This window comes from Kwoniella dendrophila, chromosome 1 (assembly GCF_036810415.1).
Source record: "Kwoniella dendrophila CBS 6074 chromosome 1, complete sequence".
Classification (NCBI taxonomy): domain Eukaryota; kingdom Fungi; phylum Basidiomycota; class Tremellomycetes; order Tremellales; family Cryptococcaceae; genus Kwoniella; species Kwoniella dendrophila.
Genome location: NC_089476.1, coordinates 2,398,200 through 2,422,143, shown reverse-complemented (window position 1 = coordinate 2,422,143; position 23,944 = coordinate 2,398,200). Strand labels below are relative to the sequence as shown.

The 23,944-nt window shown below is 37.7% G+C and overlaps 10 protein-coding genes across 10 annotated transcripts; 6 read left to right on the top strand and 4 right to left on the bottom strand.

Annotated features, from left to right (window-relative positions):
• Positions 1 to 793: 793 nt before the first annotated feature.
• Positions 794 to 1,309, bottom strand: L201_000870 (uncharacterized protein; the record flags this gene model as incomplete). Its single annotated transcript, XM_066216665.1, has 2 exons — positions 794 to 925; positions 1,046 to 1,309. The coding sequence occupies 2 exons, from the start codon at positions 1,307 to 1,309 to the stop codon at positions 794 to 796; spliced, it is 396 nt and encodes a 131-aa protein (XP_066072762.1).
• A 749-nt stretch (positions 1,310 to 2,058) lies between these two features.
• On the top strand, positions 2,059 to 4,374 carry L201_000869 (uncharacterized protein; the record flags this gene model as incomplete). The annotated part of the gene is made up of 5 exons (XM_066216664.1): positions 2,059 to 2,857; positions 2,969 to 3,373; positions 3,511 to 3,780; positions 3,883 to 4,122; positions 4,217 to 4,374. 5 exons carry the CDS (start codon positions 2,059 to 2,061, stop codon positions 4,372 to 4,374), a joined length of 1,872 nt encoding a protein of 623 aa, XP_066072761.1.
• A 702-nt stretch (positions 4,375 to 5,076) lies between these two features.
• On the top strand, positions 5,077 to 5,484 carry L201_000868 (uncharacterized protein; the record flags this gene model as incomplete). The annotated part of the gene is made up of 1 exon (XM_066216663.1): positions 5,077 to 5,484. One exon carries the CDS (start codon positions 5,077 to 5,079, stop codon positions 5,482 to 5,484), a length of 408 nt encoding a protein of 135 aa, XP_066072760.1.
• Positions 5,485 to 5,513: 29 nt separating this feature from the next.
• On the top strand, positions 5,514 to 5,729 carry L201_000867 (uncharacterized protein; the record flags this gene model as incomplete). The annotated part of the gene is made up of 1 exon (XM_066216662.1): positions 5,514 to 5,729. One exon carries the CDS (start codon positions 5,514 to 5,516, stop codon positions 5,727 to 5,729), a length of 216 nt encoding a protein of 71 aa, XP_066072759.1.
• Positions 5,730 to 8,797: 3,068 nt separating this feature from the next.
• L201_000866 (uncharacterized protein) lies at positions 8,798 to 12,303 on the top strand (the record flags this gene model as incomplete). The annotated part of the gene is made up of 3 exons (XM_066216661.1): positions 8,798 to 9,318; positions 9,470 to 11,887; positions 11,955 to 12,303. The coding sequence occupies 3 exons, from the start codon at positions 8,798 to 8,800 to the stop codon at positions 12,301 to 12,303; spliced, it is 3,288 nt and encodes a 1,095-aa protein (XP_066072758.1).
• Positions 12,304 to 13,100: 797 nt separating this feature from the next.
• Positions 13,101 to 15,956, top strand: L201_000865 (uncharacterized protein; the record flags this gene model as incomplete). The annotated part of the gene is made up of 8 exons (XM_066216660.1): positions 13,101 to 14,551; positions 14,613 to 14,689; positions 14,755 to 14,807; positions 14,867 to 15,032; positions 15,216 to 15,367; positions 15,445 to 15,547; positions 15,621 to 15,733; positions 15,807 to 15,956. The coding sequence occupies 8 exons, from the start codon at positions 13,101 to 13,103 to the stop codon at positions 15,954 to 15,956; spliced, it is 2,265 nt and encodes a 754-aa protein (XP_066072757.1).
• Positions 15,957 to 16,298: 342 nt separating this feature from the next.
• On the bottom strand, positions 16,299 to 17,425 carry L201_000864 (uncharacterized protein; the record flags this gene model as incomplete). The annotated part of the gene is made up of 4 exons (XM_066216659.1): positions 16,299 to 16,445; positions 16,540 to 16,719; positions 16,822 to 17,097; positions 17,207 to 17,425. The coding sequence occupies 4 exons, from the start codon at positions 17,423 to 17,425 to the stop codon at positions 16,299 to 16,301; spliced, it is 822 nt and encodes a 273-aa protein (XP_066072756.1).
• Positions 17,426 to 17,852: 427 nt separating this feature from the next.
• Positions 17,853 to 18,927, top strand: L201_000863 (uncharacterized protein; the record flags this gene model as incomplete). Its single annotated transcript, XM_066216658.1, has 6 exons — positions 17,853 to 17,926; positions 17,994 to 18,061; positions 18,132 to 18,312; positions 18,400 to 18,563; positions 18,655 to 18,804; positions 18,887 to 18,927. The coding sequence occupies 6 exons, from the start codon at positions 17,853 to 17,855 to the stop codon at positions 18,925 to 18,927; spliced, it is 678 nt and encodes a 225-aa protein (XP_066072755.1).
• A 375-nt stretch (positions 18,928 to 19,302) lies between these two features.
• On the bottom strand, positions 19,303 to 21,851 carry L201_000862 (metacaspase-1; the record flags this gene model as incomplete). The annotated part of the gene is made up of 14 exons (XM_066216657.1): positions 19,303 to 19,334; positions 19,402 to 19,519; positions 19,589 to 19,636; positions 19,706 to 19,817; positions 19,909 to 19,944; positions 20,047 to 20,169; positions 20,250 to 20,309; positions 20,464 to 20,580; positions 20,672 to 20,819; positions 20,902 to 20,983; positions 21,050 to 21,075; positions 21,146 to 21,235; positions 21,349 to 21,566; positions 21,667 to 21,851. The coding sequence occupies 14 exons, from the start codon at positions 21,849 to 21,851 to the stop codon at positions 19,303 to 19,305; spliced, it is 1,395 nt and encodes a 464-aa protein (XP_066072754.1).
• Positions 21,852 to 22,416: 565 nt separating this feature from the next.
• Positions 22,417 to 23,531, bottom strand: L201_000861 (multiprotein-bridging factor 1; the record flags this gene model as incomplete). The annotated part of the gene is made up of 6 exons (XM_066216656.1): positions 22,417 to 22,551; positions 22,733 to 22,838; positions 22,939 to 23,011; positions 23,132 to 23,194; positions 23,271 to 23,349; positions 23,529 to 23,531. The coding sequence occupies 6 exons, from the start codon at positions 23,529 to 23,531 to the stop codon at positions 22,417 to 22,419; spliced, it is 459 nt and encodes a 152-aa protein (XP_066072753.1).
• Positions 23,532 to 23,944: the final 413 nt, after the last annotated feature.

Below are 23,944 nucleotides of genomic sequence, written 5' to 3'. Positions count from 1 at the left end.
TACGTGTAATTGAAAAAAGCACTTGGGGCCAAAAGACATGACATACTACAAATACATTCATTGATAAAGCCAAGAACAAATATAACATAAATCAAGGTCCCAATAGTATTACAACAAAAAGAGTAGACAAGAGATAGTGTATAGAATCTTCAAACCAATTTTCAAGATTGTAAAATCCGACAGAAAAGCATTATATAGTATATGATAGTACTGAACTTTAATAGCGATAGGTGTCTGTCTGTGTTGAATCCTCTCAATTGTTGTTGATTATTCCATCCTCCTGAATATCGAATGATTCCCAAATTTGATAAACGGTATAACCGTCAATAGTTGACATCATACAGAAAATTAAAGCATCTTTCAAAATAAGTGGTATCGAAATTTTGACCATTATTGACTTAACGGCTTGAGGATTCAGTCCCTTCTTCATCATTTGTATCTCTTATAGGTAATTTGATTCGCTTTTGGTGTATTTGATAGATACGTAATGCTTCGATCTAAAAGTGGAAATCACCAAGATCAATATCCCAACCAAGAACAAATCGGCATAATCCATTGGGAAGGAGTGGTAATTTCAGAGGAATAGCTTAGAAGAATAGTTATAAGGGATCTAATACATACAATGAAGATTGATAGCCAAAGAAGCCTGGATATGATGAAAACGCAAGAGATATACATATATGAGTTAGCTGCACATACATTCCCAGAACACTCCGTTAGGTATTCGAAGTAGACACAAATGGAAAGATTGATAATCCCGTGAGATGGAAAGGGGATAGATTATAAGAATTACTTACCCTACAATAGCCATTATCCACCAAGCTTGAGCAGCTTGTACGCATTGTCTATAAAATGCTAATTCACCTAATCTTTCTTTTGCCCAACTAGGTCTTCCTACCATAACATCATAATAACATTCTCCATGCTAAATGGAGAAAGAATGGAACATGTGAGTTAGCTAATACGAAATCACAGTTAAAAAAAGCATATATATCGGAGGGTACCATGAGGATGGAATGAATAACAGAGGTTTAGTGATACATACAATATGATCTATTGCTAAGAAAATATTGATAAACAATATCAATCCAATTGAAATAACAGCATTGACCAAATTAAGTTGATAAGAAGTTAAGAGTAAACCAAATAATACCGTTAGATAAACCGGCGGTGATGATCTATTTGCTATTAAAGAACCAGTAATTAGATATATTGATAGAACAACTAAAGATAGTATAATTGGTGTATATATTGGATTTAATCTTGTTCTCGTTATAGAAGTTGTTATAGATTTGATCGTCTTATTCATCGTTTCTCCGATTCTCTTCTGGCTTTCGGCCTTGAAGCAAATATATCAATGTTGATTTAATCTTCCAATTTGATTCGGATTCCAGTTTACAGTATTTCTGGTGCTGAAGGAGGGATGTCAGTTTCAAATTGTATATTTACATATATAGTACCATATCAAAAACGATGAGATCCGCTTTTGTCTAAATTCGTTGACTTTCTGATAGCATGAAATACACATCCTTTTCATTTAATCTTACCATTAATATTTGAAACCTGGGACAGGATTGAGTAGCTGGAACAAATGACAGAGTATTAGCTTTTATCCTTTATGCTGGTGGGTGTCGCATTAGCGGAATCAAAACTTGATTACCAGAATTGTAATATATGAAATGCCGTTGTGCCTTAGATGAAAGAATAGCGGTGTGTGCGGTGTGTGCGGCGGTAGTCACCGGCAATCTCCAAAGATAATGAAACACGCCGGTAGCATTATAGAATTTAACCTACTCGTATAACACATGCATGTGAGGTTATGCTTCTTTTACAGCAAGAAATACCAGTAGCACCAAAATTCCAGTCCTCTACTCCTCTGTTTAATCAGGGCAATATTCTTACATCAATTGAATAAGTATTTACTCTCTTTCCTCTATATAGCATATCTTCCACTCCCTTAGCAACTCCAAAATATATGTGATGTGCAATAGTCCACCCAAATAATCAATAAATCTATTTTACGGAAATTCTCCTATCAAATATCCCCGACATTTCCTCATGGTTGATTTTTCATTACCACTACGTCAAATCAGTCGATTCGTTGAAAATGTCAGAACTATTTTGGAAACTGCTGAAATTCAACAACAACAATATCAAGATGAACAAGATATCCTACTATCCGCTTCCAACAGACGAACGAGGTCGTCTTCTTCTTCTTCTTCTTCAAGGCTTCTGAGACAAGCATCAAGAAGTACTTTACATGATATAGTTGAGGAGGATGAGGACGAAGATGAGAATGAATCTGAAGATATAAGTCAACGTGAAGAATCTGAAGAAGATGATGGGGAAGATGGCACAGATAGTATATCACCACCACCTTCTTATTCGTTAGTCACATCCCTAAATCATCAACGAAATGGTTCCTCAAAATCTAGCATACCAAATCCATTTATGCTATTATGTATAGTAGTCGGATCAGGTTGGACAGTAGGATTATATTTAGCATATCCATTCCCAAACACTATACCGTTATTCCTAGGCTTATTAGTTATGATATCTGGTTGGACAATCATCAATATTTTATCGTTACTTGGTTCATTACTTAGACGTAAAGAAAGTTCCGCAACTATATTATCAAAATACACAACATCTAAAAAAATACGTTTAATCATCTCATCATTATTTCTAATCTATCTATTCAACTTGGGATTCACCCCTCCAACTAAACCTATACCAGATAAATTACCTGAAGAAGTAAATGGTATAAAACAGAAATACTTTATTGCGGCTAATATGCATAATAACGAATCTGTTTTATCTGAATGGTCAGCTCAATTAATAAAATTGATATTTCATCGTAAGTTGATGTCTACTACTTCCGTCTTTCATATATCTACCTTCCATGACAATTTTTGTGATTAGTAAAGCTTATTCATTTTATGATTCTCAATTATAATGGTATGTTTAGTTGGTCGAGAAAACACTTATGTATCAATCTACGAATCCAATTCAAACGATTCCACTAAAAACCTCTTAAAAGTTTTGAATAATACTTTGGAAAATTTATCAATCGATCATAGAATAATATTAGATGAAGATAATAAACATTGGTGGCCTTATGGTACAGCAGTAGAAAGAATCGATTATTTAGCAAATGCAAGAAATATAGCTTTAAAACCTATTCAATCCAAAAATCCAGATAAGAGATTGCACAATTATCAAGATTTTACGAAAATTATATTCTTAAATGATATTTGGTTTAATTATATTGATTTAGTAAATCTCATAAATACAACTTATACAGACGAAAAAGGTGAAACATCAAAATTTGGTGATTATGATCAAGTTTGTGCAATGGATTATGGTTCTTCAGGTACGTTTCCCGTGAGCTCTGAATTCCCAATATGTAGTACAATCAAATTGATCATCGCTAATTCTGCATTTCCCTTTCATCGCCTTTTACCCCTTTGATACCTTTCCGTACACAATCCTATGATTCCATCAATTTAGGTCTCTACGATACTTGGGTAGCAAGGGACATTTGTGGTACACCAATGCGAGCATTCTGGCCTTTTGTGAAGGATTCTCTTTCCATAAAACAACTAAAAGCTGAAGAACCAATCCAAGTCACAGCTTGCTGGAATGGAGCTTCGGTACTAGATGCGAAGCCTTTTCTGTATCAGGAACCAGAAGAACGAGCTGTATACAGTCCGTCCGCATTTGAAATGCTTGATGATCCACTCAGTCTGCGGAAGAGGGGTTGGAGAATGGTTGACAATTGTAAGTCGACCATCTTTCTGTCTTAATTCGATGTACTTCTCTGTGTCATTATGCTACGCGGATGGATATAGATCAGTTATTGATACTATTGTTCACTGTTAGCGACATATCCTGGATCAGTTCTATCACCACCATTGGATTTACCCATCAAATTCAGAACTTCAAATATCTCTCAATGTGATCACTCGGAATGTTTCCTAATTTCATATGATCTACACCGATATCACTCTGATAGACAAGCTAAAATATACATGAATCCAAATGTCAAGGTTGCATATGATCAAAATTGGTTTAAATGGCATAATGATATTTTGGAGATTCCGGTGATACATTGGTGGTTGAGTGAGTCTCACAGCAATTTAAATACTCGATATTTTGAGTTATATAGCAGAAAAGAAAGATGAATAGCTAATCATGCCTTTCCCGGCTTAACTAGCACATTGGTCGAGAGGTTATCCATTATTATTCGTAGATTGGATATGGGAATACTTCGGTCGTAAAAGGGATTATTGTACATGGTCAGCTTTAGGTTGGTACAAACCTGATAGATGTCCAAGCTTACCTGGTCCTCCTCAAAGATCTTGGGATCAGTAAAAGGAATACTATCTCCAAAATATCGTTCCCCAAATTGTAGATAAATAGACACTATGCTGGACATTCTTGTATTATCTATGTTGTAACATAATTACCACTTTTCAGGTATGCATTCCACTTTATGCCATTAAGCTGACATCGTTACTCTGCCAGACATATGAAAAACGCACACTGTCTTTCCTTTGATTCCACATCATGCACGTGCAAGCAGTCATGAACCATCTCCATCAGATGAATCTTGCTCTATCTGTATTTCTATTCGAGAATGTATGATGTACGGATATGATTGACCTTGTCCGCAGGATTAACGTAAATGCCAACGGTGATAAAACCCCGATACCAGCTTTTGGCTTTTATCTTTTATCGATAAGATTTGTTTATCTCCGCTATTTAGCTCAATATTTGTGTATTACAAGTGATCGTCATGCACGTTACGACGAATTAGATCAAGGAGTATACAACTCTCAAGCCGTTGATTAATTGTGGATCTTTCAGCTGCAAGATGCATAGGCTATAGGAAGAAAAGATATATAAAACCCCCTATGTGACTGAATGCAAATTGATATTCTTGCCTCCTCTAGGTGATTCCATACATACGCGCAATCCATACAACTACAAGGCTTTTTCCAAATACAGGAGATATCAAAGACTATCTTAACCCATTACACATCTTTATTTAAACATCCATAGACAATATTCACAATGTGTCACAACGGATGTAAACGAAAACAAATTAGATCTGCCTCTAAGCCTCTTGACCTTGTTGGACCATACTTTTCAGCTTCACACCAACCTTTGATCGCTCCTCATAATCAATCAGTAAAACTCGTACAATCTCAACCGCCTTCCTATCAAGAAATCGAAAATTATACTTCCCCAATTGATCCTTCTCCTCGAACCTCCACAGATTCCACATTAATCCCCATATCCATACCCACTCAAACGGTAAATCAAAGCATTACAACTGGTAATCAAGTTCAATATCGATCGATCAAAACAGGTACAGAAATAATGTGTACAAATCCATTAGGACATTCACCAAAGACAGAATATGGTACGATTGGAATTATAGCTGGAATTGTATTTTTCCCTTGGGGTTTATTTTGGTAAGTGGTTTGATCTTACTCAGGTGAGAAGGTATGAGCGCTGAAAGATTTTCCTTAAATAGGACGAAATGTGATTCACAAACTATTTGCACTTCTTGTCAAGTAATCTTAAAACATAAAGGATGTAAATGTCACGACAGACAACAAAATAGCAAAATTATGAGAGAAGATCTCCATCAATCTATGAGCAACAGAAGAAGCAGCAGTAGAAGAATAAAAGGAGGTTGTGCTAGTAAACGAAGATGCTAATTTAGCGGTCATTTCCATAAACATGTTATATTATTTTGATGTTTTGCGCATATGGTCTGAGTCCTTTTGTTTATATCTTTGTATTGTTTTTGTAAAAAGAAATTTCTGGTTTGGATACTGGGGATAATGAATCTGGTGGCTGTTTAGATCTAGGATATATTACATATTTCATTGTAAGAACAGATCTCGCTTCGTAATCTTTCTGAATACATTTAAGTTGTATGCGTACAGTACAGCTTCAAGGCGTTATGAACATGTATGAACTTTCCTGGAATCAGGTCTGAGGACTTGCCATGTTGATCGAGTTTTCCCGTATATGTGATTCGAAATATAAACATTTCAGCAACAACGATATCGCGTATCTCGAACACGTTAGAAACCCCCAATGCATTTATCAAATAATACAGCTAAGTGTGTCAGATTAGACTTATCGGAGACGATTTACATCTCGCTAAAGCAGTCTTGCTCGTCTGCGGTATATGGAGAAACTGTTCCACTAAAATGATCGGTCAAGTGGGGTCATGCTGGAATGAACTAATGAATGAAATCGTCCATCTTCTAGTAGTCAATTATTTGGATTACTTGCCCTACCTGGGTAAAGAGAACGCAAATTCCAAATTATGCCCTTAGCTTTCAATTGTTTCAACGTTTACCAATTCGTAATGTTATGTAACAAACCTTCCTACGGTATTTGCCCTCGCACTATTAAAGATTAATTGAAGATGCATGATGGGGGAACCGAAAGTGTGGGAATTTAAGGATTCCTCTCGCTCGACGTTAACGTTTCCCTGACAAACGCCCCACGCGTCATAATCCTGGTACTCCGTGTAAGCGCATAGTTGCCCTCACTCCTGGCAACATATCGAAGCGAAGGGACTCCTGGGAATTGGGTCAGGAGAACCCATGGTGGTCGTTAAGTTTGTAATCTGTATAACGGTATATTCCAAATCCAATTTCAAAAAGATCCCTGAAGATCACATTACAAAATTTTTGTTATTGTAAAATCGCTCAAATTCCAGAATCGCTTTTGTATCTTACTTGGATACTTGGAAAGGTAAGGTGCACAAGTGTGAACGCACAAAAGCTCATACGCAAGTGGCGATAGGGAGTAACTGAGCTAGGGAGAGAAATTGCCGATTCAAAAGACGTTGCCGAGAAGATCCTGAGTTTCCTTTATAACCCAAAAGAAAATTTTCTGTTTGTCTGCTTTACGATTCTTGGATCAGTGAGTGATCTGATTGGTCTTGCCAAGGTTAAGAAGGAGATGTACGACTTCTAGTTCAGTTCTCATCAGTTGCAATAACATAATATCGAGTGGGTAGATGCATTCTTTAGCGTGAGATCGAAAAGCGTTATTCTACATCTAGTCTAATTAGATATTGATGAATCGCGTTGAATGCATGCATACCTTCCATGCGTGTCCCATCATTGAGCGTGTTCATGAACAGGTAAGCATAGATTGGGATGAATTGCTTAAATGTACAAGGTCATATTAATGGGCAAACGCCCAGTTTTGTGTGATGTGTTATAATTCGATTGATGAAATAATTTTTTTCATCAAGTTCCAGTCAACCTCTAAAGGGGAGAAGTATTACGTAAACCTCATGATTAACCTTGTCTCTTTGCCTTACACCCAGCTACAAGATTTTACCCTTGAAAGGTAAAATAGACTAACGTATAAGGTAGAACCTGACAGAGAACCCTGAAAAAGCTTCGTCATACTTATGAAGAATGGGAAAAAAAAGACGGAGACCTAGATTCCCCATATGCTTTGTATAGGGGCAAAAACCAGGTTTTTTTTCTTCTTCTCATGTTCTCTCGTTGGAATAGAAACGCGAAACTAAAGGTTCAACCATAACAGAACAAATAACCTTTTCAGCTAATGGATTGGAGAGAGGTGTAATGGTGCTGTAGTAGTTTATAGCTTGAATTGCCGCTTGACTCCTGATCATATATCTATCTGTATATACAACGGTAATACTACTATAGTAGAAATTTAACTTATCTCAAGGCATCACGTTACACTCAAGTGGTAAAACCACTGCTAGACATATCGTGGTTTTAGTTTTTCTTAGTCATAATCAAATTTTATTTTCGACTTGGTCTAGATTATATATAGATAAAAATTACCATCAATTAGGTTATTTACTATTCTACAACCACAATTCGAAACAAATCTGTCAAGACACGAAAATCGCGTTTTGCTTTTCTTACCTTTTTTTGTTCTTTTCTGATTCATCATCCTTTTCGCTTTATATCTCATAAACCATCCGATAGGACATTTTCAACAACCGCATCAACGACTTCGACGTCAAAGGCTGTCTGTTTTCCAAGAAAAGCCTTTCCTGTGATCTGATCAACACGTTCCTATTTCAGGTCAGGTAGTTGTTCTTCAACCCTTACGCTTCACAGATACCAGCAATATATACTTCTGTGTCTTAAATGAACTACGTGTGAAAGAATTGAATAATCGTTTGATCAATTTGTCAAACGTCAACGTAGATATCAAAGAAGGCTGTTAAAAGTTTTTTGATCTTGTTTCCAGATCAGTAATTATGTGAGTTGAATATCAGAAGATCTTTTTCTCTCTCCATTCCTGCTTGATTGCTTTTGTGGTTTCACTTTTTTATCCAATCATTCGATCAAAAGCAACCTATCGCTCCTCTTTACCATTCTTGTATCCATTACATTTCCATCATCAGAGCCTTGTTACTTTCTACTTTAGTCACTTGACCATTCTTCGTAAATTTCATGGCTAGTCGTCTTCAATATATAGTCAAATCGTCTTTTTCTCTGCTCAAATCAATCAATCATTTGTCTGATCATCATCTACATTGATAATATCAAACATGTTGGTTTTGGGCTCTTGATACTTCCTCATATACCACACACCATTTGAGGATATTTATTCGCTTTTCACCTTTTTCATTTTGATTTGCCCTATAATTTAATTACCTTATAACAATAGATTTTGATTCAGCCTGGAAACCCATACTACCTTTTTTTCCGCTCAAACATACTTTACTCTACTACCTAAAGTTAATCAGCTTGCTTACCATTCATCCCACATGACCATTTCTGCACCAATAGACAATTTCAAGGTTTTGGATCCGTTTCAAGATCAATTCATCAAGCCTAGTGATTTAGCTTCTACATCAAACAATCCTCTTGTGAAGAAAACACTTCAAGCAGAGGATTTCTACCCCACACCACCAGCTTCACCAATAATCACTGAGACCGCTACATTGCCAGTACTAGTCGATCCGATATCGCCCAAGGAACCAGGTTGTATAGCCTTACCAACTGTATCAATACCTATTCCATTGTTTCTGGATACACAACATCATCTACCTCACGCATCAGGTTTACGTTTGGTATATCCAGATACTATACTAGCGATATTAGGTGGTGATAGGATACTAGAACTGGATTCTTCTGCTTCAGTTTGGGATCGTATGCCTTATTCAGCTTCAACTTCGATAAGACCTACAATCAACGCGATGGAAGAGGACAGTGTGGAATCTTTGGTTGGTGGTGATAAACCTCAACCGTCTATGCAAGGTATGCAATGGGCAATGAGAAAGCAAAAGTAAGTTTCTGTGCCCCGGATCTATTGGAAAGGGAATGTTCTCCACTTCCTTTGAGTTGATGGTGCGGGTCTGTGTGATGGTTCCTGGGCCATCAACAATCAAAAATCACCATCAAAAGCGGAATGCTGACGTCAATTGATTATCCATCAGGTCAACTGAACACATTTCATCGATATTTGTTTCTCCCCCAACACCAGAGAGATTGGCATCCCCAACGTCAGAGGATCCACCATTGACAAGCATACAGTCTTCTGTAACCCCTCAGCTTCCTATGAAAACCGTCGAGTCAAGGTCAAGCTCATCGCCTAGTGGTTCAAGAGAAGCATCACCTACTGCAAGCCCTTTATTCACCGCTAAAGTCCTACCTGCAATCTCGTCCACTAATGGATCCACGATACCTCTTCAAGTTTTACCTGAAGTTCGTTCTCCACCAAAGAAAACAATAGCGATGACAGCCGACTCCTTACAGTTATCAGTCAAGCGAGGTAGACGACCTAGATTATTCGGCTTCACCGAGATGATCGATAGTCCGAGTAGCTCTGTCGCAAGTTCTGCAGCCAACTCACCTGATCGAACTCCACCTGTACAGCAAAAACAATTCGACTATCCCAACGTTGGACCCTCAACAAATAGCTCCTCACCTGCTAATTTCATGCCTAGACGTCATCCTGTACGTGCAAGATCTGAAGCCGCGTTGATGAGTACGATACATCATATTCCACCACGAAGAAGGGAGAACGGCCTTAAATTGAATTTCGATGGTATTGTACCTATACCTCAGCCGCAGGAAGTTCAAAGTGCAAGAATAGCTTCACCATTCCCATCAAGATTGATACGAAAGAAATCCGGAGAAATACTCAAATCTGCATTAAAATATGGAGGTCCACTTTTACCTAATGGTACACCGATTCATGTAAGGGAAACGTTGGAAGAAGCAGCACGTTTCGAATCAAAGTCTTGTCCCACTACACCGAGTTGTCCAAAGTATGTTCACTTTGATGCTCAGTTAGAGCGAGTCAAACTTTTCTTACATGATCAAAAACCTCAAGTTGTTAGTAGAGATGGATCACCAACAGCAGATACAACTTCAGAAGGTGATGAATTCCCTTTTCCATCATCGACCGACGAAGAAAGAGAAGTGAAGAAAGTTTTAACCGTTTCTTTACCTAATTTCCCTACTACTCATGCTCCTGATTCTGAGCTTTATCTCGAGTCACTCTTCCTTGAAGATGACCGGAAAGCTCTCAAGGGTGTAGTAGTTTGTGCAAATATCTCTTTTCAAAAATGGGTCGCTGTTAGATTTACATTTGATTGGTGGCAAACTACTTCAGAAGTTACTGCTACTTACAAAGAATCTATTAAAGGTGGAAAATACGATCGATTTACTTTCAGTATTAAATTAAATGATATCTTGGCGAAAATTGAAGAAAAAACATTATTCATGGCTATTAGATATAATGCTGAAAGTAGAGAAATTTGGGATTCAAACGGTGGACAGAATTATCAAGTTTTATTCCAAAAAGTCGCACCTCAAGTTCTTGGTGGTAGTCTTAGAGCAGCAAGAAATAGTATAAGTTTACAACCTGGTATGGGTAAAGCTGTTGGTGGTAGAACTTCACAATGGAGTGTAGCTGGAGCAAGTAATGATGATAGATTAGCAGATCTAAGAGCAAAATTAGATAGATTAACGGCAGATGAACCTGATAGAGTACCTGTTTCACCAAATTCGTCTAGACATTTCAGTTTCGATTTTAGTAGAAAAGGTTCTGGATCATCAAGCTCCGGCGGTAGAAGAGGTTCAGATTTATCATCACCAAATGGTTCACCCTCAAGACCATTTTCACCAATCGATACTAAAGCTTCTGATCTTCCTGCTGCTGGACCTGCTTTAGCTGCAAGATACGATTTCGGCGTTTCACTCAAAACAACCGCTAGAAGAGGTTCAAATTCGCCAGTTATCAGACCTGGTGATTTACCTGATGTTAGAACCGGTTTACTCAATTACAACAATAACAGTAATGGTGTCAACAATAATGGTCATGCAGCTACCGAATTTTACTCACCAAAATTCAAACAAGCTAGTTTGAATCAAACCGATTACTTTTTCTCTCCAACTAGTAAAACTCCCACCACTATGCCTATGCCAGCTCCGGTACCTGATTTGAAAGTCCAAGGGCCTTCACCACCTGCTATGGAAGAAATCGAACATGACTCTACTACACCTACCCCTACAACCACCAATCCAACACCCAAATCATACGTATCTACTTATACTATTCCTCCACCCAAAGTTCCTTCTCCTCAAAGACCTACAGCCAATTTCCAACGACAGTCAACTTATCAACCTAAATTTACCATCGGAGATGATTCAGTTGAAGTTAGTCCAAATGTATCTCCACCTCAATTGATATCTTCATCATCAACAGAATCAACTGCAACCGATACACCATCTGAATCACCTAGATCACCACCCGATCTATCTTTAGCTAAATGGTCACCTACTGCCAAATCAGTTGATTCGAGTGATGATGCGAATAGTTTGAGTAGTTATAGTAGTTTCCTTGAACAGTGAGTTTATCATTATCCCCCATATTCCGTTTTTTGTTGATGAGTGCTGATATCGATTTTCGTGTAGGTTTTGTTGGGGAGGTAATAATTCAATTACACCTGAAAGAAGATCACATTCAGCTTCATCACTCGATAACTACTTTTCACCTGTCGAAACTTCTGGAATCGCTACTCCAAGAGCATTAGCATCTACACCTCAAGCTATAAATGGAATGAATCAAATTCCAAATATGGATATAGGGGGGTTAGAAACACCTTCATCAACCACCAGTAGTAGTTACTATTCAACATATTCCAATACACCAACAACGAGAGAAGAGCTTGATGATGTCGAAAGAGCTCTGAATGGTGTTCAAATTTCACCTAGTGGGAAAGTGCATATTCAAGGTCACATGTCTCCGCCAGTAATGGCTTAAGCTTTTTCTTTTCTTTTCTTTTATCTATATCCGGGCTTTTTGCGCAATCATTGTTTCCCCCATATCATCATCTTTCACTTGATCAACTTCGCACAATAATCATATAATATCTCTTAGATCCATTTCATTTTCTCTCATCTGATCAACATGTAGCACCAATCTTGTATTTTTATCTTTCTCCTCATTCCCGATTTTATCTTCATTTCTCCTATCAAAGGACAATAATCAACCATTATAGATGGTATTTTGCATATAGATAGTCACACTTCCGATATATACATCAAAGGAAGGAAAGGGGATGTACATATATATATACAGTTTTTTGGCATATCATGTCATGTCATGTTATTTCATGTGACTGATGCTTCTCTATACTATATAACGTGGGGATTCAGACATGCCACAATATTAATATTACCCCGATCAAACCGGCAAAGGCACTTTACTCACTTTACTAGTACACCTCATCAGAAAGGATAAAAACTAAAGGATGTGCACAGACCCTCGCTACCGTCACTCGGCCGGGTATTAGCTTGAGTAATTACCATTCACTTAGCTTTTTTTCTAACCGCACGTTCAATCTCATTTTCATACTCAGCTTGATTATAAAGGTTGTTCATACCTTCACTGATATCCACATTCTTCTGACCAATTCACCACTGCCGAATGCCCTCGTGTATTAACTCGCTAGATACGTTCTTTCACCTTTCACCTCTCAGCTTCACCCCTCACCCGGACAATTTTTTGTGGCTTGTAAAATTGAACTTTTTGGGCTCTTCGGATTCAGCTAGTTCATAATGTTGGATCAACCTACAACTCCTAATTCCAAATCTAACTCAGCTGAACCTCCTTCATCAGCTCCATCCTCCTCATCTTCATCATGGCGAAGACTATCTGCACCGCCTTTACCAACTTTCAGACCTAATATACCTAATTTTAGAGCTGCATTATTAGGTTATTTAGGTGAAGTTGAAGTTGCTTTAAGATCAAAATTAGGTGAACTACCTCAAGTCGAAGAAGATAGAATAAGAGCATCATCAAATTCACCTTCCTCAGTTTCAGGTGATGATGAATATAGCACGGAAGCAGGTACAAGTGATATAATAGATGAAGATGATTTCGGTGGTGAAGCTTTAGGTTATGCTTCTTCAAGTAAATTAGGGAATTCAATCAAAAATCAAGGTCTTAGAAATAGGTTTAATAGTGATTCAAGCACTGCTATACCTACAGATACTATAACTGGACGAGGAAATTATGGAACAGAAAGTCATCATTTAAGATTATTAAATCATCTGTCAACTTTAAGAGAAGAAGCATTAAACTATTTACCTACTTTATCAGTACCTTCTGTAGCTGTACCTGTTTCTATGCCTATCCCATCATATCCATCAAAAGAATGGTTAAGATCTTTACCATCTAGATTATCTTCAATTGATCCTGGTTTAGTTTATAACTATAGTGATAGAAAGGGCAAATCGACTACTTTTGGGAATAATGGGCAAGAAGATCATTTAGGTGCCATACAAAGTGCAAGAAAAAGGGTTTTAGATGTTGTACATACTTTATTACCTTCTGAAGAATGGGCAGGATGGGAAAAATTAGGTTGGGAAGAACAAGAAGAAGATTTAAATTATCATTATGCCTCTTCAGCTTCCGCGAAAACAAGACAATTCAGATCAGCTTCTCTAGAGAGACCTTCCAACCTACAAGACGATAACGATGAAGATGATGAAGAACCTGAATATTTGTTCCCTAACAGAACGCCAGCATCAGCAAAAGCAATTAATACAACTAGAAGAAGAGCTGTAAGATCAAAATCTCTAGGAGCAAGTAGTCTTCCAACTAGACTATCTTTACAAACAAAAAGAACTCCAGATAAAGTATTACGTCCGGTTAAATTACAAAGATCAAAAACTGAACAATATCAGAAACCTATTTTAACTGGTTTTGGTTCAGAAGAAGAAGATGACGATGATGTTATGGTTTTGGAAAAAGATCTGATACGACAACATCGTCAAGATAGGGGATTAGAGGATAACGGGGAAGAAGAAGATGATGATATTGAATATATACTTGAAAATCCTGAAATTACAGATACCAAATTGACTGCTTTAGTTGCTGAAGATGATGAAGATGTTGGACCTACTGTGCAAGAATCCCTCAAACGATCAAATGATGGTAAAAAGTTGATTCGGTATGAAGATTTACCTGCTATATGGAGAAATAATGAACATATTCATACTGGATAGTAAGTTACCATTCTGGATAATATGTGTAACATCAGATCCTAACATCGTTGCACCATTTAGTCGATTCATTCCCCTCCATCTCAAAACAGGTCCTGTGCCTTTGATCAAATCAGCTTTTACCATGCATAATGAAACCAGTACGTTTCAGCTAAGGGAAGGTTTTTCGGAATCATATAACCTCGAGCTGACGTTATTTGCATAGTCAACATTCACTCTCATTTCATTCCTACGATTTTAATATCGCTTTTCATTCCTGCAAGTCGTGATAGTCCGATCTGTAGGGTGACTCATAGCTGATATTATCTATCAAATAGTATATTCTCTATTATCCTCCTCTCCCCAACGCCCATCTTCTCGATACTCTCACCTTAGCGTTATATCTAATAGCAGCAATTTCATGTTTGTTTTCCTCTGCAAGTTGGCATGTGCTTAGCGGATGTGCATCGAAAAGATGGTTCGAATGGGGTGCATGCGTTGATTGTGAGTAATTTGAATCATCGATTGTCAGCTGTTGAACAGCAAATTGCTGAAGTGCAAAGCTGATTTTGGCTTCATCTGTCCTACTTTATCATATAGATATCGGGATATCATGTAAGTCAGGTTGAAATTCACACACAGCATATCAACGACCTCAGGCTAATACACCTGTGACGAATTTCTTAGGGCTTATTGCAGCGTCTTTCGGAACTGTAGTATATAATGGATTCTACTGTCAACCTAAATTGGTCTTGCTTTATTGTTCAACGAATGTATGTTGTGGTGCATTAGGATCGTATTTACCATTTCAAAAATGGTTCAATGAAAGAAGGAACAAGGTGAGTGAATGATTTTTGACTTACTGTCTAAATCCCTTTGTTTCGAGTCTCGGGGTTGACTTGGTGATTTTTTGTAGCATCTGCGAATCACTTTCTTCCTTGTTCTTTGTGTAGCAATGTTTGCTCCAATGCTTCAGCTTTTCTTCCAACATGGTTTCTTTAGAGCTCTAGCTTTTGTTGGTGAGTCATCTCACTTCCTATCCATAATTGTCGATCTCAAAGAAAACCTTGTATACTGATATGTCTGAAACAGCTCCATTTGGATGGTCGATAACAGCATATTTAACGGGATTATGGTTTTATGCAATGCATTTCCCAGAGTATAAATGGCCAGGTAAATTCGATAAATGGGGAATGTCACATCAAGTGAGTATATTTTGGTTGATAAGTGTAACAAAGTATTTCATAAACTGAATTCCTTTTTCTGCTCTTTTGTTAGTGGTGGCATGCAGGTATCGTTTTAGCTATATGGCTTCATTACAGAGCTGTTTTCGTGGCTCATGAGATGAAATACAATCTATCTTGTGCTGTTCCAGACGCTGGTAGAAATGTAGCTCAAGTTGTAGAAGGTTGGTTTATAGGCAAGTAATCCAAACCTATCAACATATATCTAGTTCGAAATCTCAATCATTCTTACATCGCATTTTTTGCATCTTTTGCTTTGCTCTTACAAAATTTTCATTACATGCATGGTTGATTATGTGTAAAACCCAAAAAATCCTGCAAATTGTTGGTATTGTCGCTGTTGTATACAGATTATGCCCTGTTTTGGGGTATTCATTTGTATACGAATGGAACTCAGTGTCGCATTTTGTCTACGAAACGACTATAATTTACGATTCGTTGAGTCACTTAAATGTCATATCGAAAGGTTGACTTGTGGATAACTGATTCATTCCCCTCTATCTATCTTGGTAGTATTCTGGTAGTCTTATAAGAAACCTCTTCCAGTACCTTTGGGGAAAACTTTAACTGTATTTGGTTCTAATCTATATTGTAGAGGATTTGACCTTGATACATAAGGGAACTTTTGGTTTTCATCCAAACCTATAGGTTTCGTCAGAGGATGCGATGAAATCTAATAGAAATATCAAATAATAAGGGGGTTAATAATATCAGCCACATGCAACATCTCGAAATAAGCTAATTTGAGCGAAAAAAAAGACACTTACCTCTCCCATAACATCACCACTTCTACCTGAATGTAAATGTGAAACTCTCCACCAACAACCTTGACCTAACCTTAATAAATTATCTAATAATTCATTTTCATTTTCATCTTTTGATGGTATTATAGTTGACGATAAAGGTAAATGATCTGAATGTAAAGTTGAAACTAATATCGATTTTGACTATAGAACAAATTCTTTAGTTGATATTCCACACTGCTATGCAAAGGAAAGACTGGAAAGGAAAAGAGGAAGTTGCAAAGATGCAAACATGCAAAAACTTACCGATTTGACTTTGGAAAATACAGCTCTTACGAATTTACTTATTTCCTTTGAAGTCAATCCAATCCAACTTAATTCACTCAATCCATCTAGAATTATTAAATTACCTTCACCATTTATATTTGATACGATATTCTGGTAAGTCTCTTTCAGACTTGGTTCGTTATTTTCATTAAATAATCTAGGTGTATTTTTCGTTGAGTTCGGTATTATTGCTGGTAAAGAAGAAGGTGATATATGGATGAATTGAGGACTTGTTATAGCTGGTAATGGAGTTCCCTATAAGTGTCAAAAAGGTAAGAGTTAGCACATGACATACTTTGCCTCTCAGATTGGCTGTAAAGTATACTCCACTACTAGTTTGCCCAATGGCAAACTTTAGACGTACAATTTTCTTCAAAATAGCTTCCCAACTTTGTCTACCTTCACCTCTAAAACCAACCCAAATAATCTTCTTCTTTTCTTTACCTAATGCTGAAGAGACTAAATGATATACAGCGAAATGACTTGGCGATTCAACTGTATCAGAAATGATCAAATGTGAATTCGGTGGTGGTAAGGATTGTGAACTCGATGGGAAAGGTAAATGTGTTGTTAAGTATGTCATGATGTGTAAAGTATATCTGAAGTATTGGATTTGCAAAAGTTGTAATCAAATTCTCGGAATACTGCCTGCTGATTGATAGCCTTCGTATTCTATGACTTTCAAGACTAATATGGATGTTTTGTGCAGAATAAGAAGCATTAATCTTGGAACAATTCATGTCTATCTATATTCAAACATTATTTCAAGTTATAAGATTCCTACGGAAGAAAGTTAGAATCACGTGGAGTGTCGTGAAACGTGGCTCTAGCATGGCTTGAGATCGGTGTCGTCATCATCTTTAGAATGGGAGATGCTTTGTTCCATTGAAATAACCGGCATATGAAAGACCACACACCTGTCTTACACGTACAACTAGTGTCCACAACCATTATTCAAAAGTCCTCATTCTCTACTTTTTAAATCTATATCATTTCCTTTCTTCCTCAAAATGTCCATCAGACCTTCCTTCAATACTTTAAGAGTAGTAAAACCAAATAGGTTGATCAAGCCTTCCATATCCATGTAAGTCAATATCGTTTGGATAGCTATGTTCGGAAGAAGCTGATCGAACTTGTTCATTTCTTTTCAGCTCTCGATCGATCACTTCATCCGTTAGAACCACCGTACAACCTGCATCAGTTAAACAATACAGAATGGGTAAGTCAATCCCCCATTCGATATTGACACAAATCAAACTGATTCTTGAATATAAATCGTCAATGAATAGCATCAGTACTTCAAGCTACAGCTAAAGCAGCTCATTCAGCAGTTGCAAGTCTTGCATCAGCTTCACCTGTAAAAGTTGGAGATAATGTACCTGATGTTGATGTAAGAATCAACGATTTAGAAGATAGAATCAATTTCTCAAAATTACAAGGTAAAAATGTATTAGTCTTGGTTCCAGGAGCGTGAGTATATCTCATTCAATATCGATCATCCATCTGACTATTTAATAGACTGATCTGACTTTGGTGTACTATTGATTTGCTTTGTAGTTTCTCACCAACTTGTTCATCACAAGTACCAGGCTACCTTGAACAATATTCTGATTTCCAATCAAAAGGTGTTAAAGATATCTACGTCGTCGCAGTCAACGATATGTTCGTAGTCAACGCTTGGAAAGAGAAATTAGCTGGTGACAAAGATCAAGTTAAATTCGGTATGTCATCTTTACATTCCCTTTGTTAACAAGATCAAATCGTCATTAGTAGAACTCAAGGCTGATTGAAATTGAAACATGTTGTGTATAGTCGCCGATGATACAAGTAAACTCGCCTCATCACTTGGTTTAGTACTTGATGGTCAAGAAATCTTCGGTGGACCAAGATTGAAGAGAGGTGCTTTAGTCATTGAAGATGGTAAAGTTACTCATGTAGCTGTTGAAAATTCTCCAGCCGATGGTGAGTTTTTGGCGTTCTGACTTCTAAGCCTTATTGCACTATTACTAACTTGAACACGCTAATCATCATTCGATTGGTGTAGTTACTGTCTCTCACGCCGATTCAGTTCTCAAAGCACTTTAATCAGTCCAGGAAGGAGTGAGCCTGGTGGTAAACTGTTCTAGGGAACTGTCTTAGAGAGCACAAGAAGTAAATGGACGGGGAAAGAGTGGATATATATAATGGGAAGAAGTTCAAAAATGCATGCATTCGCATAACCGGATTTAACATCGCACCTGGTTGTGCAGAGTACACTCCTTTGTAGTTTGCGCATTTTTATAGCTTCAGAACACGATCCGTTTCAGCAAGCTCGGTATGATACGAAATTCGTCCACACAGAGAAAAAGAATTCATACAGTCACTATATATACTGAACATATAACCTTGTACAGTATCTCCCAGATCCAGTATTTCTAGACAATCTCTTACGATATTCAAGTGGCACCTGAATGATGCGGTTTAAGCAAGGAATAAGAGGTTCGTATCCATAGCTTTGAGAAGCAGAATATGATATCAGCAGAGAATCAACAATTCAACAGAATAATCATAATTACTCACGATGTGAAGCGGATAATTGTGGTTTTTGACTGTATCTACCTTTCAATTCTTCTCTAATCGAATTCAGCAGTTGGACATAACTTTGTTGAGGGTATTTAGTCAAAGCAGCGATGAATGCCTGATTGTGTATTTGACCCATATCAGCTGATGTAACATCGTAAAACAAAATTGGAAAAGCTGAACTTACATATGACATGGCACCTGTAGCTTTACCTGCTTCTTGAGTATCGGCAGACTATAAGTGTACACAAAATAAGCGACTACTTGATTTTTCGAAATGCAACAAAGTACGCATGACACTTACAGTTTGTGAGTCTTTACATCCTGACCACATGATAACGTCCGCAGGACTAGTTTTGGTTTGTTCAGTCCTCTTCCTTGCATCGGAATTCTGATTAACCATTTTTTTACCAATACTAATGCCATCGTAAAACAAGATTGTTAGTATTTATAAAGGACTAATGATTGATATTCATTAATCAGTAGTAAAAGTTGATCAAAACTCACCCCATTAGACCGCTAATCATACCACCGGTATCACCTCTGTTCATAACGAATCATTAGCATCCAAAAGTAATCATTCACCTGAATTCCGGCACCCGAATGTCCAAGAATATGGAAGATGTGATAGAGCATAAAACATACTTCAAGTAACTCATTCCTGCACCAAGTAACCCTGAACCTGCTTCAGCGAGTAAGTTAGGTTCTTTGATTGTTCCTTCGGTTGAATAAATGTAAGGTAAGTCGAGGCATGAACCAGAGTGACAACTAGTTTCATAAAATTCGATCAGTCAGTCAATCTACCTTAGCTATAATGGATACACAGTCCTGTGGTGTAAATAGCTCACGAATCAAAAATGGCTGTAAGTCTGCAGCCTGCGGGAAGAGGTCTAACCAATCGTTCATGTCTGAATAAGGGAATTTAAAATAGATTTTAGTACGTAACGAGCTAGAGAATAGAAGTTGCTTAAAATGTTTACGTACACTGTCAAGATAAAGCAGTGATTAGCATATATTGTTCTTGCGAAACGTGAAAAATAGGAGACGGAAGATTAAGATCACTCACATTCATCATCAACGATATGTCCAGCTTGTTGGTGATCTAAGGGATAAATGACCTCATCGTACCCATCATCCTCATCACCATCTAAATCTTTAGTTTGACCACCGTGACCAGAACTAAACAGCAAATGGAATCAGTATTAGCGTTCCACAAGGTGATGTGCTTGTAATCAACCAAGCGATGATATAGAGGGTTGATGTGGCTTACTAGTGGAAGAACAACGCATCATTTGGTTGAGCACCTTGAACTAGCCATTGACAAGCTTGGATAATGTTGTTTCTAGTTGGCATTTGTCTTGGATTTCTTGCATCATCAGTCAACATAACTATATCTTCTGCTTTGTAATTGTATCTTTCTGTATTGGCATGATGGATGATCAGCAGGCGAATATGAGTCCGATATACAGAACATCGCGTTCATATCTCATGAGAACTTACCGATCAAGAATTTTTGTACATTATGAGCATCATTGATACAACCTGCTAAGGCTTGAGAACTTCCGATATAGTTTATACCGATCTATCACCGTTAAGAAGCATTAGCTAAATATACTGTAATTCAAAATTTCAAGGAAACGTTACTCACACATAGAGCTTTTCTTCTACCAGTACCTAAAATTGGGGTTAGCTTATTGAAGGACAAACGAGTAAGATAATTGGGGTATCCTCAACAAATACTCACATTGTGAGTACTGGAAATAAGGTTGAGCGTTTTGACCATTTTGACCATGTAATTGTGGACCGTAGTGTTGAGCTTGTGAAGGAGGTCGAACTGATTCAGGAAGTGTTGGATGTCAGCATGATTTAACCTCTTACATCTCTTTACATGATCGCGGCAAATCATAATCATTATTTGACAAAACATAGATTCTTCGTCGGACTTACCAGGAGCTCCGCCACCATACCCAGGAGGAACATAACCACCTTGTCTTGGAGGTCCAGAAGGTGGTAAGTATCCAGCTCCTGTCTGACGATAATTTTGTTCAGGTGGTGCACCAGTTGGAGGTGCCCATCCACCTTGTCCACCCCCATATTGCTGATATTGCTGTTGAGGTGGTGGTGGTGCATTGTAATACCCTTGTTGAGGAGGACCGTTATTGTAGCTGGGATAATTGAATTGATCATGTGTATGTCAGTATAAGCAAAAGATTGCGGAAGAAAAGAGATAGATATAAAATAATATAAATAACAAATCACACTTACCCCATAGGTGGAGGAGGAGGTTGTCCCCATCCTCCTTGAGGTCCGCCATAGCCTTGTTGAGGGGGTGGTGGCCCACCATAACTACCACCTCCATAACCTTGTTGAGGTGGAGGAGGTGCATATCCATAATTTCCACCTCCCCCACCTTGATGATGATTCCCACCTGGGTATTGATTCCATGACATCTTCGCTAATTGACTATTTGAACGGTATGTATGTTTTGGAATGTGATTACTTGAAGTGAGCTGATATATATGACACGTATGTATCTGCTCAAATGAATAGGTTATTATTGGACGTAAAACTAGATACAATGCCAAGCGTTGAAAGCAGTAAGCAGTGTAAGTATATGAAACTGTGAAGAAGATAAAGGAAGGATGAGATTGTCTTAGTGCGATTACATATTTAGTGATTATATCATCATCCCTCATCGGCCGGTTTACCGATCAAATCTCAACCGAGAACTTGATTCCTCTCGTTACGGGACTGCATCAGATTCATACATAGCAAGCATGGACATCCTCCCAGAATTTTGCATCGCCGCAGCTCAGCGAATGCATGAAAACAACAATGAATGCAGAACCAGAATGCATGAATGTGTTCAACATGACTTGATTTATCTATTTTTCGTCTTCTTCCTTCTATCCTTTTCAACTAAAACATATGCAATTACAGCCATCTATTTACATTTTTCCCCGACTTTATCTACTGTTTATGTCCAATTCCCCTTCAACAGCTCCTATATACCGTTTACTTCTTCTTTGGTGGGTGAAGAGGTCCACCAATGGTGTTCTTAGCACCTCTCAATTTTACGTTTAATTTTCGTTCCAATTTAGAAAGCAATTGTTGATCTGGTACCGCACGACCTGCTTCAAGATCGGCAATCTATGGATTTCGAGAATATGAGATCAGTATTATTTCGTACTTGAGGCTCAGCAGCAGGACAAAGAGGGTAAGGCTTTTCACCATATATGTAAATATATATGTATGTACATCATTGACTTCATATCAGGGTGAGAGGCCGCGTAGACTAGGATAATGTGCAAATAGAAAATATTGCACTCACAGCAGCTGGCTGAGCATTTACTGAGGTAGCCAATTCTTTCTGAGTCATTGATTTTCCATCAGCGTTCTTGATTGCCATTCTTGCAGTTGCGACAGCGTGACCGACTCTACAATAAAGTGAAAAGTAAGAGAATATTAACATTTAGCGGAGAATTTAGCGGAGAAGGACACCTTGTTGTGACTGATTTGATGGAAACCAAAACTCACTCTACACCAATTTTTTCAGGTGGTTTAGGTGCATCATCTCGATCAAGTTTGGCAATACGTTGGTGATCGGCAGCTATTGATCGTAGCAGACAAGATATGATATGAACATCAGCGTTTATCACAAACAAGCCGAATAGTGTAACGTATTTCTGTTTGATATTGGAAAAAAGGAGCAGAAGAGAATAAAACTTACGTCCTTTAGTTTGACCTGCACCTTTTGATTCTGAAGAAAGCACTAAGCCTGATCTTTGAGCAGCTAAAAGTAAGATCAAATTAGCATGAGATATACATGGAAATTGATCAGATGATCGTATCCAGTGATTTCAGCTCACAGTTTAATGCAGATCCTTTGGCGACAGTTGGTCTTTGTTGTTTGAAACCGATGATTTGAGGTTTATCGTCCCAGCCTGACTATGTATGGGTAGTAATCACAACAACATGTTCGAATATGTCGCACAATAGAGAAGATAGCATGTTGAGTGGAGAGGTCGATCAATCCGTAAAATAGGAGAGGGAATAAAGCAACAATGAAAATAGTATAATTAGTCTTGCCTATACGAACAGATGTCTTCAAAATATAGGAAACGCACCATATTGTAAATTACTGTTGTGATTGTTTAATGTAAAGTGATAAAGGTGTAGTATTAGGCTGAATGATAAGCTACTTTTGGCGATTTGTAGATTTATTCCTTACTTAAGATATGATATCCAAGAGAAGAAAGGTATAGAAAATAGAAGAGTTGAATTAAACTGAATAACTCGTCTGAGTTGTTGGTGGTGGCGATGGTTGCTTCTAGCATTCACTTCTTTTAATTTATTTAGTATGACGAGTCTGACACGTGGTTTAACCTCTTGTCCAACGGTGGAGTGGCACCTCGGATCCGGTTTTTGCTCTTTGTCCGAGTGCTGCTCATTATCAGAAATAGTAGTACATGCATATTACATAGAATTACAAGCCAAAGCAAAGTATCAAACAGATCCAGCAGAGGGAAATACGAATAGGGTG